This window comes from Diplotaxodon limnothrissa, linkage group LG4, assembly GCF_057381915.1.
Source record: "Diplotaxodon limnothrissa isolate DT_005_m linkage group LG4, D_limnothrissa_male_GT1.1, whole genome shotgun sequence".
Taxonomy (NCBI): Eukaryota; Metazoa; Chordata; class Actinopteri; order Cichliformes; family Cichlidae; genus Diplotaxodon; species Diplotaxodon limnothrissa.
Window position 1 is genome coordinate 20,744,599 of NC_140599.1, and position 17,078 is coordinate 20,761,676.

The 17,078-nt window shown below is 41.5% G+C and overlaps 1 protein-coding gene across 2 annotated transcripts in view; it reads right to left on the reverse strand.

Annotated features, from left to right (window-relative positions):
* Positions 1 to 17,078, reverse strand: part of crebbpb (CREB binding lysine acetyltransferase b) — a 45,123-nt gene that overhangs the window by 26,518 nt on the left and 1,527 nt on the right. For both annotated transcript variants that reach the window (XM_085351619.1, XM_085351620.1), the window contains exon 2: positions 1,317 to 1,906. In XM_085351619.1, coding sequence (XP_085207745.1) covers positions 1,317 to 1,906 — 590 coding nt within the window. The remainder of the gene's footprint in view (positions 1 to 1,316; positions 1,907 to 17,078) is intronic.

The window sequence follows — 17,078 nt, forward strand, 5'->3', positions numbered from 1 at the left end:
ACTTTAAAAAATAATATAAAATAGTGTGCAACACCACTGAAGTTTTTTTTTTTACCTCTCTTTTCAGCCAACGGCAGTCACTCTCCTCTCCAAATAACTTCTGCTTAGCTTTCCGAGCTTCCCTCGGGTCCTCTTAATCAGCGGTCTCCAACCTTTTTTGCGCCACGGACCGGTTTATGCCCGACAATATTTTCACGGACCGGCCTTTAAGGTGTCGCGGATAAATGAGGGAGGGGCTAATAATCAGCTCAGTCATTTTTAATGATCGTTGAAAGCCCAGATCGTAATCGTGATTAAAATTCGATTAATTGAGCAGCCCTACTGATAACGATATAAATCACAAAAATTTATCATTTTCTGTAAATTCAAGTGAATCTCGGGCAGCTCGACTTGCGTGAAGTGTTTCCAGCTGCACGTCATGTACCTGGATTCGAGTGTTTTAACCGATGCATGAAGCTATACATTTTTAGACATACGTTGTAACGTCCGCCGTTTTCTTTGTGAGTATTTATTACACAGGGTGCTGCGGGGAAAAGCCTGTTCTAACGTTTGAGTCTAAGGTTTATTTTTTAGCACCTGACGGCTCTTTTTTTGCTTCTCATCCGTAAACACTGCATAATCTTTCACATGGTTCAGTTTATTTTGAAAAGTCTCAACAGGATCTTGAGCTTTATTGTGAAAGGTTTATGTGGAAAATAAACAAGCGGACACGCGATGTTTTACTGTCGTTGTTGCTAACGACAACACATAAAAACAGGCACTTGTCCGTCCGTAGTGTGGTTATATTAAATATAAGAGAAAGAGAGAACTTTAGGAAATTAATATTTGCCACTACAATTGGTCATTGTAGTGGCAAATATTGCCATAAACAGTTTATTTTGCGACACCACGAAACAAACAATAGCGTAAAATGAAACGATAGACGTTTTTATATCGTCATCTGATACATATCGTTATATCGATAGTGAAGCTGGAGGATGAATGATAACTTTTTTCCACTCAAAAGTTAATGTGAGGGTTAGCGACAAATGCAATCGCATGGCAGGATGCTGTAAACGGACCAAACTTCAGTCAGGAGAACAGCTAAAATAATCCATTCACAACACGAGGTTAGTCATTAATATACTGCAAAAACATGTGAACAGAGCAGCTGCGAGAGAATTCAACATTAATGAATCAATGGTACGGAAGTGGAGGAAGCAAGAAAAATGAGCTGAGTAAAGCTTGACTTATCTGGTTGTTTTGTTTCGCTTAACGGGCCTTATGATCTGAAAAATATGGTATTCAAGCTAGCTGAGCAGAGTTTCAAACCTTACCTTATTCATGTTTCCTGCTTGCTGTGCACTCATCGTGTTGTGCGCACCCATCTGTGGCCCTCCTTGTGTGAGTGCATCTCCCACCACACTGCTTCCAGCTCCAGCACCCACTTGTGTCCCCTGCATGGGCTGGCCCTGGTACTGCATGCCAAGACCAGGTCTCCCTCGCCCTGCTGGTCCCATAGCCCCATTAATCACTTGTCCTGTCTGGCTCATGCCACCATGAACCTGGCCCATAGGCTGGCTGAAGCCCATGCCTGCACTTCCATTGCCTTGTCCTGGACCTCCCTTCTGGCCCTGGGGAGACTGGTGATTGGGGGATCCCTGCCCTAGTGTATTTTTACCATGCACACCACCTAGCTGGTTTCCCACCATGCTTCCTTGTGGCAGGCCACCTCCTAAATTGTTTGAGCTTCCCGGTCGCAGGAGCTCAGACAGCTGCTTGTGCTTCGCAGCAGCATCAGGAACCACTGAGTTATGACCAGGACCAGCACCTGGGCCACCATTAGAGGACATTCCCATTACCAAGTCTCCATTGGGTATGAGCTCATCAGGAAGGTCATTTTCCAGGTCAAACAGTGAGACAAGATCTAAAGAAGAGAGAAAGGAAAACAAGAATTAGTCAATAAGCTACCAGTTAGTTATTAGCTGACTGTACAGGGCATGCAAAACCGCTAGCCCGACGTTCCGGGGCTAGCGTTTTTTCCAGTCGGGCTACTAAAATCTATCTCAGCCCTGCCCGTCGGGCTATCATAGGAAGGAAAAATGTGTCAGTGCTTTTGCATTCTTTTGCAAATTTAGCTGGGTAATTATGTCATTAGCATCAATGATCCTCTTTCAATATGTGATGTATTGAAATCACGTTTGAATTTTCGCTTGTTTTTTGCTTTCACTTTCATTTTGCAATCGCACAAACTGTGTATAAAGAGCGGTGGTGAAATTAATGCTGACACTTATTCCATCAACAGCCATCTGTGAGAGAGGATATTCTTGCATGAACTGAGTGAAGACAACACATCGTACCTCTCTACACCCTGAAACACTAAATGACTGCATGCAACTCTCCATTAATGGGGAAACAGTTGAATCTTTTTGCCCTGACAAGTCTATTCATTTCTGGATGTTTTCTTGAAAGGTTCAAGACACCTGGATCATAAAACCCCGACAAGAACAAAGAGCAGTGAAATGGAGGGCAATGCACAGGAAGAGAAAGCCGATGAAGGAGATGCTATGCCCTCAACGTCGAGTGGCATTTTCTCATCCGTGACTTCAGTGGAAGTTTCAGATTCAGAATCTGACACAGACTGATTCAAGTTCTACACCAGGGGTGGGCAACTCCAGGCCTCGAGGGCCGGTGTCCCTGCAGGTTTTAGATGTGTCCTTGAACCAACACAGCTGATTTAAATGGCTAAATTAGTTCCTCAACATGTCCTGAAGTTCTCCAGAGGCCTGGTAATGAACTAATCATGTGATTCAGGTGTGTTGACCCAAGGTGAGATCTAAAACCTGTAGGACACCGGCCCTCGAGGCCTGGGATTGCCCACCCCTGTTCCACACAGTTCTTACAAGTTCACAGAAACTTTTAAAACCAGATATTTGAGTTGATGATTGCCATTTTTATACAGTTGTTGTAATTTGTGTTTTAACAAATTTTTTTTGATTGATGTTTTGTTTCCTTTACAATATTATACAATAAAAATTATCTCTTTTTTTATTCGGGCTACTTAAATTTATTTTGGGCTACCAAAAACCGAAGAGTGCCTGCCCGAAGGGCTACCAGTGATTTTGAAATTTTGCAAGCCCTGCTGTATAGAAGCTCTGTTCTTTTACATTAGAAATATCGTCCATTATCATCCAAGGTTTTATTGGAAATCAGCAATTTCTTTCCCCCAGTCAAGTCTGTCCCGTATTCAGTAAGTGAAAATAAAATAAACAATAAAAGGTGAATCAAATGGACCATTACGGCAAGGCTGGGATGGTCAATTTGGTAAAGTAAATCCATTGGGCATCTTTCTTTGCCTTTAGACAACAATTCTGATGGCAAAAGAGCCAAACGGGACAGGCAAAAAAAAAACAAAAAAAAAAAGGAAATCAGCAATGTTTCGTTTATTTATTTATATATTCATTCATTCAGAAAACAATGGGGGGAAAGTACATAGTGGTTTAGAGTGAATCAATGTCTTCATGGAAGTTACTGAACAATAAAAGGTACTTTTAGCTGCTCTCTTAATCAGAAGGGGCTACCAGAGTGGGTGGCTCAACATATTTTCATTTGGCAGATTTTTCCACCGAATGCCTTTTGTGACACAACCCTCAAGAGATTGATGTCTCCCTCCTGGGAGTGATCAGGGGATCTTTTGCTTGTTAGAAGCACGTGAAAATCACTAGACTATGGAGCCATAAAAATACAAAACAATAACCTAATCATTTTTCCTTTTTAAGCATATGTAGAGTCCTTTGAGGGGGTTTTCACAACTTCAACTTATGCGTGTGTTTTTTAGGAATTTTAGACCAATCTCCAGAGGTGCATTTGAACAGATGTTCATGTTGGATGAGAAGGCCTAGCTCCTAGTCTCTGCTCTAATTCATCCCAAAGGTGATCCATGAGGAATCAGTACAGGCCAGTAAAGTTCTTCCACACCAAACATGTTCAATCAAGTCTTTTTGGACCTTGCATCATGTGCTGCTGAGGAGTCATGCTGGAACAGAAATGGGTCATCCCCAAAATGTTCCCACCACAAAGGTGGGAGCATAAAATTGTCAAAAATGTCTTTGAGGCGATAAGAGTTCCTTTTACTGGAACTAAAGCCCCATTTCCATTATTACATAGTCGGATCATCTGCAGCATGCTTTACTCACAGCATCTGCCGCTCAGCATTGTACTGGTGATGTAAGGTTTGGATGGCCATTCTTCCAAATATGAAGTTTGGAGGTCTGTAGAAACTGACTCTGCAGAAATCTGGCAACCTGTGCACACTATGCACCTCAGCATCCAGTAACCCCGCTCTCTGATTTTATGTGACTACCACTTTGTGGCTGAGTTGCCGTCATTCCCAATCGCTTCCACTTTGTTATAATACCACTAACAGCTGACTGTGGAATATCTAGTAGTGAGAAAACTTCATCACTGAACTGTTGCACAGGTGGTATCCCATCATGGTACCACACTGGAATTCACTGAGAAATCCATTCTTCCACATATGTTTGTAGATGTAGTCTACATGTCGAGGTGCTTGACTTTAAAACTGTGGCCATGGAAGTGATTGGAACACCTGAATTCCATGATTTGTATAGGTGAGTGAGTACTTTAGACAATTAGCGGGCATTTCTGAAATTTCACACCGACTAACCTTCAGTTTAGAAACAATCAGGCTGAACAGAGAAAATAATTAAACTGCAGATGACCTCTTGCATGTCTGCAATGTTTACATTCACACACAGCAAACTTAAAAGTAAAATAATAAAGTAACACAGCCCCAGCTGTGACCTTACAGTAACACTGAGTACAAAAAAATAAAAAATAAATCATACAGAGGGGACCTTTTGCTCTGAAACTCAGAGCACTCGTGGTGCAAAGAATGAGTAAACATGAATACTCAACACACAGATAACATTAATGAAGGTTATAGTCCAAATCGCATTTATGCCAAGGTCCTTAACGTAGGGGCGTGAGCGTGGTTGTGAACGCCAGCCAATAAACATTTTACTAGCACCACAACCACACCCGCACGCACGCCTGGCTCAATGTCTAGGGCCACTAGGTAATTACGACTGGAGTATAATCAAACCTGTTCCTCAATGATATGTGGCAGATACTACAAAAAGCTTAAATATTCTAGTCACAAACATTAAATAAAATACCGGAGGTAAGCTTAAGGTTAGAGGAATAAGACTTGGTGGACCAAGAAAACTATGTGAACTAGGTGTAGGCAAAGAGCAAGCACCCAGGCCTCGCTTAAGACCTTCAATATGATGACCATATCCAAAAAATAAAAAGTACGGTCTGAAGCAGACTACTACTACTACATGCCAAGTAGTGGGAAATGGTAGTAACCACTATTCAGAGAATCCCACCATCCCACACTATTCTCTCTGGAGACGACAGACTACGATCGGCTATAATTCACCCAAAAGGTTTTCAGCAGTCACATTAAAATCTTTAATTTCTCTTCATCTGGTAGCAGACAGTTGTAAAGTGCTTCAGTTTCTCCTAACAACAAAGGAAGAAAAAAAAATCTGAGCAATTACAGCAGTACTAAAGCAACATTAGATTTATAAGAAACCTGGATAAACGTGTATGGAGAAAATCAAAGTAATTAAGTGTAATTAAGTAATTAATTTGCACTGCAAACCAGATGAAAGCACAAGGACACAAGCTCCCCTATAACCATTAGAAAGGCTTTACGTATGGCAAGTGTTTGAAAAACATCCTAATTAAATGAATATAATTTGGCCGCAGACAGGTGGGATAGGCGGTTAAGAAAATGGATGGATGGATGGACTTGTATGCCTCTTAAAACATGTACTGCAGCCACAGGTTGTGTAACAGAGAGCCAACGCTAAAAGCAAAGTATTTCATGCTGCCGAAAACAAACCAATGAAGAGACCATGAGTGAAATGGAGACAAAATCAACTGTTAATTATCCTTTAACAGGTTTCCCTACTATAAACTTGTGAACTTTACTTCCTCTAGAAAGATCTTGTTCCCCAAAGGCTCCATTTTCATCCCACTGTAAAGCAAAAGGGGTGTTTTTGCATGACAGCAGGGGAATTATTTTTTTTAATCATTTCGTCTTTTCACAAATTCTGTATTCATAATAACTGGCTGTGACAATTGAATTATGGCTACCGTAGTTAGGAGCCTCGGAGTAATACGTGCCGTGCTTCAACATAATACAGTGGGGCAAAAAAGTATTTAGTCAGCCACCGATTGTGCAAGTTCTCCCACTTAAAATGATGACAGAGGTCAGTAATTTGCACCAGAGGTACACTTCAACTGTGAGAGACAGAATGTGAAAAAAAAAAAATCCATGAATTCACATGGTAGGATTTGTAAAGAATTTATTCGTAAATTAGGGTGGAAAATAAGTATTTGGTCACCTCAAACAAGGAAAATCTCTGGCTCTCACAGACCTGTAACGTCTTCTGTGAGAAGCTTTTCTGTCCCCCACTCGTTACCTGTATGAATGGCACCTGTTTTGAACCCATCATCTGTATAAAAGACACCTGTCCACAGCCTCAAACAGTCAGACTCCAAACTCCGCCATGGCCAAGACCAAAGAGCTTTCGAAGGACACCAGGAAAAGTATTGTAGACCTGCACCAGACTGGGAAGAGTGAATCTACAATAGGCAAGCAGCTTGGTGTGAAAAAAATCAACTGTGGGAGCAATCATCAGAAAATGGAAGATATACAAGACCACTGATAATCTCCCTCGATCTGGGGCTCCACGCAAGATCTCATCCCGTGGGGTCAAAATGATCATGAGAACGGTGAGCAAAGATCCCAGAACCACACGGGGGGACCTGGTGAATGACCTGCAGAGAGCTGGGACCAAAGTAACAAAGGTCACCATCAGTAACACACTACAACGGCAGGGAATCAAATCCCGCAGTGCCAGACATGTTCCGCTGCTGAAGCCAGTGCATGTCCAGGCCCGTCTGAAGTTTGCCAGAGAGCACATGGATGATACAGCAGAGGATTGGGAGAATGTCATGTGGTCAGATGAAACCAAAGTAGAACTTTTTGGTATAAACTCAACTCGTCATGTTTGGAGGAAGAAGAATACTGAGTTGCATTCCAAGAACACTATACCTACTGTGAAGCATGGGGGTGGAAACATCATGCTATGGGGCTGTTTTTCTGCCAAGGGGACAGGACGACTGATCCGCGTTAAGGACAGAATGAATGGGGCCATGTATCGTGAGATTTTGAGCCAAAACCTCCTTCCATCAGTGAGAACTTTGAAGATGAAACGAGGCTGGGTCTTCCAACATGACAATGATCCAAAACACACCGCCCGGGCAACAAAGGAGTGGCTCCGTAAGAAGCATTTGAAAGTCCTGGAGTGGCCTAGCCAGTCTCCAGACCTCAACCCCATAGAAAATCTGTGGCGGGAGTTGAAAGTCCGTGTTGCTCGGCGACAGCCCCAAAACATCACTGCTCTCGAGAAGATCTGCATGGAGGAATGGGCCAAAATACCAGCTACTGTGTGTGCAAACCTGGTAAAGACTAGGGGTGCAACGATACACAAAATTCACGGTTCGGTTCGGTTCGATACTTTGGTGTCACGGTTCGATATTTTTTCGATACAAAAAAATGTTCATGCCTTTTTAATTTGTCATTTATTAAAATTATAAATATATATTTTAACTCAAAAGTACAGTTTTTAAATTTAACCCTAACCCTTGTGCGCGTTTTTTTATTTTGACAGCGAATGCGCACCTGCGGACCACTTATGTGCACCCCTGGTTATTTAGCTCGTCATATTGCAGCCACAGAAATTCTTTTGTCCATGAAACCATAAAGCTGCACTTTCTTTTTGCCTTATAGTCTCATTTGTCATAACTTCTCCGTTTTGTGGTAAGCTTTTCTTTGGCTGTCACTTCTTCACCCCGACCTGTCTTATTTGGCTCAGCAGAGCTGAAATATAAATCCTGCTACTTTTACACACGGACTCACATAAGCTCAGCGATTCTCTGCGCGATCAACCTCTCACATGTTTAAGCTTGCTGCGGGAGATTTCACTTGTCATGTTTGCATAGTAAGCTAACGATTAATAAGACGATGTCAGAGGAATTGGTGCACAAATTATCATCACTCACAGATCAGTGCTGTCATTGCAAAGTGAAAGCAAAAAAACAAGCGCAAATTCAAACGCGATTTCAATATGTCACATATTGACAGTGGCTCACCGATGCCAATGACATAATTACCCAGCTACATTTCTGAAAGAATGCAAAAGCATTGACATATATTTTTCCTACAATAGCCCGACGGGCAGGGCAGAGAGATTTTTGTAGCCCGACTGGAAAGATCGCTAGCTCTGGGACGTCGGGCTAGCGATTTTGCAAGCCCTGTATCTGATTGAGGAATCACTCATCTTTGGAAAAGAGAGTTTATTACAGAGAAATGTCTCTTTCCAAAATAAAAGCTATACTATCCGCTTCTTCTGGGCTATATTCTCAGCAGCATAAGGAGAATCACGTGCTAACAGCTGTCTAAATGACTCGGCTAAAGTTAGTAGCATGCTTGTTGTTTTTGTCTTTGCACTAGGATGATGTCGGCGTAAATGTGCAGTCATATTCGTTGTGTTCCCACTAGTGCTTTCAGGTTAATCTCGTTGAAATGACCTTAACGCCACAACACGGCAAATCTCCGTTAACGAGCTACCGCCGATCGCCCCGTGCATGGGGCTAGACGGCCAACACGTTAACGAGCTAACTGCGCTAACACACTAGTTCACACCAATGTAATTAAGCATTGCATGGCACATCCAACATACTGTTTTACTTTAGTCCATGACGCGCTTACCTTCAGGGTCATACGTCACATGAAAACCAAAATAATTCCAAACGCCAGATCTGAATGAGGGTGGGGGAGGTCCATCTTGCAAGGAGAGCTTAACTTCTGTCTCGCTAGCTTGCCCTGCGCTCTTCCTCCTGACTATGCTGTCTGTGTTGAGCGCTCAGTGGATCTGCGCTCGACAGTGCAGCCTAGGCGGAGTAGTCGAACGCAGATTCACTGAGCGCTCAACACAGACAGCATCGTCAGAAGGAAAGTTGATAAAATAAATTACAAATGTTGTATTGTTCGATACATATGCGTACCGATCCGAAAGCACTGTATCGAACAGTTCAATATCGATACGAATATCGTTGCACCCCTAGTAAAGACCTATAGTAAACGTTTGACCTCTGTTATTGCCAACAAAGGTTATGTTACAAAGTATTGAGTTGTATTTTTGTTATTGACCAAATACTTATTTTCCACCCTAATTTACAAATAAATTCTTTACAAATCCTACCATGTGGATTCATGGATTTTTTTTTCACATTCTGTCTCTCACAGTTGAAGTGTACCTCTGGTGCAAATTACTGACCTCTGTCATCATTTTAGGTGGGGGAACTTGCACAATCGGTGGCTGACTAAATACTTTTTTGCCCCACTGTATTACCATATTGTGTGTGTGTGTGTGTGTGTGTGTGTGTGTAACCTCTTTTTAAGTTTTGTGGATATTATACATGGTTATGCTCAGGATATGTCGGCCAAATTCCACTGGAAATGCCTTTTGGTTAAACGGTCAGCAAGGAATTAGCATTTTCACTGTTAAATTTTTATTTAGCTTTAATGCACATAAAAAACAGCTGTTTGTTTAAGTGAAAATACATTATTACTGCAAAAAAAACCATCAAAGTTGTGGAGTTGTAAAGTATTTTTTCTCTCACGTCAATTATATCGTCAGTTATATCGTTATCGCAAATTTTCAAATATATATCGTGATAAATATTTTTGGTCATACTGCCCTGCCCTACTGGCAGCTTCATTTTATGAAAAAGAGAAAATAGCCAAAAACGGTTTTAATTGCAAACTTAACAAATTTGACTTATACCAATGTGTTGGGTCATATAAACAGCAGCTGCATCCAGCTAAGATGGTTCCAGCATCTGTTGTAGAAATTGAGCTGGATCTGAAGCGTCCCCTCTCATCAAAAAAGGAATATAGCACAATAGAAATGCTTATTAGAAATCAGGACATACAGACAGTGTCATTAGTTCTTGCGAAGAGATTACAATTTCTGGAAAACAGGTAATCACAGGCAAGCTCGCGTTAGATGGCTCAAAGCTGTGTGGGCATTTGTCCCCCTTTCATTTAAGTGCAATAATTTCCAAAATCAGTAAAGTCACAAGATTGTTGTTTTAATTGCAGAGGGGGTGAAGTAAAGACTGTAAAATGTGTTCAGCTGTTATCTACACAATCACTCCAAGCCAACATGGTTATGTGCCTAACGCATGTAAGGCCGAAACAAGGAAAGACGACTTTTCTGAAAAAAATGAAAATGTGAGACAGTAAAAAGACATCAGCACGAAAAGAACGCCACGCTGCAAAAAGCAGTCAAACAACAACATGATAATGTGGATATGGGGCGTCTTTCTAACGCTGGATAAACAGCAGAGCTATATCAGCTATAGATATTTCTCCCAAAGACAAGAACTAACAGACTTAAAAACTCCTTTGTCCCACACGCTATCAAACTGTTTAACTCCTCTCTGGAGGGGAGAGGGAGGGGAAACAGGAGGACAAAGGAGGGGGGAACAACTAAGCTGTAGTGCCTCTTCACCTCACTGTGAAATACCTTTTGTGCAACACTTTTGTAAATAGTCAATGGTGCAAATAGACCTCAATACTTGAAATGTGCAATTCACTTGTATTTTTATTTTTTATTCCTATTTATTCTTTTTATCCCCTTCGTATATTTTATTTATATTGTCTCTGTATTTATATATGTGTGTGTGTGTGTGTGTGTGTGTGTGTGTGTGTGTGTGTGTGTGTATGTATATATATATATAAAATATTCTGTAACTCTGTAACTTCTGTCGGTGCTGTGCTTTTTTTTGGAAATCGAATTTCCCAGAGGAACCCACCCGAGGGATTAATAAAGTTCTATCTAACCTAATCTAATCTAATCTAGATATGCAGGCAACATGTGAGTGAATTAGAACCCAAGTTCGCCAACAAGTTAACAAGTTTCTTGCGGTAACTTAAACTGTAGCAGCAATCACTGCGTGCCTTTTCAGCCAATGTTCTGTGGCAGGAACCGACCTGCGTTTGTGCTTTGTTCTTTGTCCATACACCATCAATTAGCATGGCATTTGTTCAAACACTCTGATGAGAGGCCTCAATTTTGTTGGACTTGTTGTAAATTAAAGTTGCGTTGTGAAACTGCACATGTGGAGTGGAAGTATAAACTGCAGGAGGTTCTAGATTTATTTTTATTCAGTTACCAAACTTTTTATCTGGCATTTATCAATTTTCTCTATTATCAGATAATTCGCTAAATGCAGTTTTTATGACTTAGTGACCATTGATATGAAAAGCTGCTTTTCCTATAGTTCCTCCTTTAAGGTAGGTAACCTCCTGAAAGGGAGGAAACTTTGGAGTGCACCAAGTTTGACGACAAATGTATCGTGTATGCTGCGGCACTGGCAACCACAACATGCGAATACTGCCTTAATAAAAAAGCTACTAAAAGATAACACAAGGTGTCACCACAGCGGGTAGCGTTGGATGCCTTTTGCAAAGGGATCCGTCTCTCCTCACAGAATTGAATGACGGATGTTAGGGAATTGTGTAAACCACTACACTATGAAGCCACTACAGCTCTTTAAAAATAAATACAAACATAAAATAAAATAAAAAAATGACATAAACCAACAATGAAATCAAGACTTTATAAATGAGGAAAATGGAGCAATTTTGCCTTCTTCACACACATTGACTAAAAAATAAAACAAAATAAAATGAAAATTTTAGCCAAAGCCCATTGTTCAGTTCAGCTTGCTGCCTTGGACATCCCACATATAGCCTTTGTCTACTAGTTCCTACTTGGCTCAAAGCGAGGAGGTTGGACAAAACTCAAACCGGTATTGGTTGTTTTCCATTACAATCATTTACCACCTAATGTCCATGGGGTCATTATAGCAACACAGCCGAAAGTCCCATGACGTTATCTGTATGTGACACAAACGCCACAATATCTCCCCCTACCACCACTTCCCCTGCCAGTGGCGGACTCCCTCAGACATCGGTGCGTTGGTGGTTCTTTGTGTCCGGGGGTGGGCGTCCAGGTACACACCGGCTCACTCCTTGGCGGCCGCTTATCGGGGCCTGGAGCCTGGGGCTTGCTCGGGCCACTTCGGAGGTGGGGTGCCCCCGGCCTCTCGGCCTGGGGCTCGGTCACTCAGGCACGGCTGGCTGCCGGCGGACCTCACGGGCGCGTCACTGCAACTCCCCCTGGCTTCTGCTCCGCGGCTGCTGAGTGAGCCCTCATCTGGGACTCTCCTCAGCTCTTTCTGGGACAGTGGCGCGGCTGCCCCTCTGTTGGTCTTCCTTGGTCTCTTGTGTTCTGGGGGCCTCTGGATGTCTGGAGTTTTGATCTCCTCCATACCTGCTTCATGCCCTGGAGGACGGGGCTGTGGCCCCCCCACACCCTCTAGCAGATCATTACATGAAGGAACCTTTTAAAAAAACAAAAAACAAACGCGTCCATGCTCACAGGTGTACACACGGGTGATCACACCCACAAACTACACCCTTTTTGGCTCCTACCTCAAAGCACACTGTGTTCTGTTGATCTTATGTGCTGCACAATAATGTTTAATATTTAATATTTACTGTCATATTCCCATATATCATTGTGATGTTGTTTATTCTATTACTCTTGTTCTCTTCTGCTTGTTTTCTTTTTTCTTTCTCAGCAGGTGACCCAGGTGATTGATATATGCATTTTTTTTTCCCTTTTTTTTTATTTTTCTGCTCATTCTGTTGGTTTTTGGTTTTTGCCCTTCTCCCCCGTCCCTCTTCTCAGCTGTTTCTCTTTCCCTCTTTCTTTCTCCCCTTCTTTCCCCCAGTCAAGTCTGTCCCATATTCAGTAAGTGAAAATAAAATAAACAATAAAAGGTGAATCAAATGGACCATTATGGCAAGGCTGGGATGGTCAATTTGGTAAAGTAAATCCGTTGGGCATCTTTCTTTGCCTTTAGACAACAATTCTGATGGCAAAAGAGCCAAACGGGACAGGCACAAAAGAACAAAAAAACAAACAAACAAACAAACGCCACAATAAAGCAGAATGTTGAAGTAATGGTGTACCTGCTGCTCGGCTTTTTGTCAGTATTTTTTGTGCTCGTTTCCGGGTTTTTAAAAATGGCGGTTTTGATTTCCGTGAAGGAGACACTCTCAAGACTCATCAAATGGCACCTCTGCCAATCCGTGGTATGCAGTCTGTTGACATAAAATTTTCAGATCACTTGGAACTCCAGCTGAGTAGGCACTACAAAAGTATCTGGTACCATCACCTAATGGAAAATCCTAAAAAATAATTCAAGCTGTGCCAAGTCAACCCAAGTAGTTACTAGTGGACAAGGGCCCTTCTCCATTAGAGTCTACTCAGTATCTAAGTTCACGAAAGTTAAAACTGCCAATTTTGAAACCCGGCAACGAGGGAAATATGTACCAAGAAGGAAAAAAAAACCCAAAAAAAAAAACCCACCACAGACCGAGCTGCAGGTATATTCTTGCCTCAACGTCCACCTTTTTTGTAGCGTTCATGTCGCATATTAATTATGGCGCAGTACGCTCGAACACTTTGCAATGACGACAACCACGCATGTGGTTAGGTAGTACTAGATCATAATGGAAAACCGGCCGATCCGAGTCAATCTGAGTAGGTACTAACGGAAAAGGGGCTTTAGAGTGTGAGCAATGCAAAGGGAAGACCTTAACAGGGGTGTATGGGAAAAATTATTTACTGCACACACTCAAAAAACTGGCCAAAGAACATACAATGGGTTCATTCGGCTGCTTATTCTTGCCATTTCCTTTGTAACATTGTTATCATAAAACCCATGGCACACAACACCTAGAGGCTTATTCTTATTATTTCTAAATAACTGCCCCAAGGTGTTACCAACATGGCTGCAGAGTGACAGAACTTGTTTCTAAAAGATTTCTATTTGAATATACGCCAAAGTTTTTTGTATAAAAATTATAGGTACATAGTGAGAGCACGATACTTACTAACATCTTGTATGACCTCTGACAAAACACTGTTTGTGTGTTGTTAATGTATTCTGTACCAATTATTTTTATTATGTTAATTATACATTTAAATCTTGTTTAAAAGACCAATATGACAATCTGCTCCCTTTTAATTAGGTATGATGATCAAAGAAAACCTCTGAACTGATGAAACAAAGAAATATAGGAAACGTACTGTTGTATGTGAAGAGAAAACGTGCGAGTGGGCTGTTTTCCACTCATTTGAGTGGCACTGCAACTGTAAAAATTTTAATATGGTGTTTTATAAGAACTATGATGATTTCAAGATGTTCAAAATTAGCTGCCCACGAAACATGTAAAGCTGGGGCTGCAATCATTTGCGGCCGTGTGTTTATAAAAACCGCAACCATTTAGAGAAATGGACAAGAAAATTTCTGGGCAAAACGATCTAAGATCACAAAATATAAATTTTTTTATTAATTTTGGGGCAAGGAACTGAATGAATTAAACTGCTGAAAATACTTTCTCAGAGGATTTTAGCGATCCAGTGCCACACATGCTTCTCATCTCCACCAATTACGCCACACGAGACATCAGCCAGCACATCCAGAGGTTGGTGAAAAGCACATTTTAGCACTCTTGAACACTACCAATACACCCAGGAGTTGGTAGTCTCCTAGACACCGAGGCCAGAAAGAGGAAGAGAGAAACCCGTTAGGTGAGCGGTAGGATTGAAGATGGCTGCTACTGCCTGTGGTGCTGACACGCCCACTCAGTCATACAAATGAAAACAAGCGACACTGGCCTGAAGCCACAGGCACATACTGACAAGAGAGTAGTGCACCATGGGGGAAAAAACAAAAACAAAAAAGTCACACATTAGCAGTATTTGATGTTTTTGTTAATTTGTGCCTGTGAACATCAGCTCTGTACACAGTTGGCTTGATGTGGCATAGGGTGATGTCGTTCCTATCGGCCCAACTACTAATAATAGTTACCAAGGTGACTCAGTCGGCAATATAATGTGTAAATAACAGTCAGGATGATTTGGACAAACACGCTGAAGCCCCACAATATTTAAATGATCAGTCAGTAATTAGCGTTGAAATTTGAATGGACTGCATTCACACAATTTACTTTGGAATTAATATGAATTCCGTTTATTTGACGAGCAACAGAACAATCGTTTTTTTACAGTTGGTCTTTATCCCTCGAGCATGCCACAATTTAAACTAGAGGAGGTCTCCGAGAGAAAATGAGTGTTGCACCACGAGTGACACGCTCCTCTATTGATTTACTAGTGGACGATCGCCTTGCTCTTAATTTAAAAGTTGTGTGCCTGCTACACCGCTAACCCTCATGTTTCCCTTTAAACCAGGGAAATATGAGGGTTAGCTGTTTAGCACTGCTGCAGTGGTCCTCCTGGTCAGGGGGAGGGGTGTCCACCCTAAGCAGAACCCAAAGAGTGTGGAAATATGCTTGATGCGCTCCTGCAACAAACCCCCGGTGGCTGCTGAGCAAAATCTTTATGCTGAATCCAACCAGCAGAACAGAAATATCCGAAAGATGCAGCTCATTATTGCCCTGTTTATTTTTAACATATAGCCCCACTTAAACATGCAAAGGGACACCTCTTGAAACATAACATTTAATAATTCTTTAAAGAAAACATGGGTGCGCAACCATCTACCTGCATCTCTACTGCTCCTGTGGAAAACACTAAACATCCTACAATGGCTTATTAAAAACATACATTTTGTGTGAACATCAACTAAAACAGATAGTTTCCAACTGCAGTGGAGGAGGAAGAAGCCCCAGGTAGGGCTGCTTTATTGCCCAGCGAATGTTTCGGTCACCTTTCTGGGTGGGTGACCTACATGGGTTTAAACCTTATTGAGCATTCCCAAAAAAAAATTGCATTTCAAACTTAAAGAGATTCTCTACTTAAGTGCTTCCCACAGGGAGATTTAGAAACATCTGAAGGTTCCCGCTACCCTTCTGGGTAGGCGACCTGGAGATTAGTTTTTACATTAACCCCGACTGTGTTTTATCACTCCCCTTAAGCTACACCTAATTTCTGCTCAGTGTATTTTTTGGTGGTTTTCTTTTTGCTTATCTCCACAACATGCTGTGTTCTTTCCCCTTCACATCTTTGGTAGCACCTTAGTGCCATGCATTTTAATATATGAGCAGCTCATTTCACCATTCTAAGTTTGACAGCTCAACATATTCCTGAAAATTGATGCTTCAGCTTAATAAGCCACCTGAAGATTAAGATTCTTAGCATTACCTAGGAATCTTATTAGGAATCGATTAACTAATGCAAACCCAGCAATGAAATGCAAGTCTTCACTGAAATAAGACCCTACATGCTTTTTTGATGCTTACAACGAGTAAACCCTTAACGTCATCAAGGCTTAAATTGGTAGACAACTACACTGTATACAGATGGAAAGTATATACAGAGTACTTCTGCAGCAGTAGCTTTTCAGCAAAGTGAAAATAGTGCATATTACTTTTCCACAGCTCTGATTCAAAAGTGTATTTTTCAATACAACTGGACTATTTGAGGTGTACCTTAAAGAGACATAATAAGAAAGGATGTCCTCAAGTTTAAAAAGTCCCCATGTAATTGCGAAGCAATCCTTGCATTGTTACTATAGTCATGCGTTCGTTTCTTATTTTAATGGGACAAAAATAAAAAGTAAGCTCATCATATCAAACAAGCCAATAGACTGTTATGTTTTCTTTTCCTAACCACAAACACAAATCACAGGGTGACATAACCTGTAAGGAGGAGGCGTGCCGTGTAAAGGAAAGAAAAAAAAGTCCTTCCGTCTTATTCGAAAGTCCTTTCTCGAGTAGGATCAGCAAAGTTGCTCTTCAGGTTTCACCGCTTAACAGGCAGACCATTGGGCTACCCTCTAAACGCCTCAGACTTCCCCATGATAGCTTTTTACAACAGGAAAGGATATGCAAATAT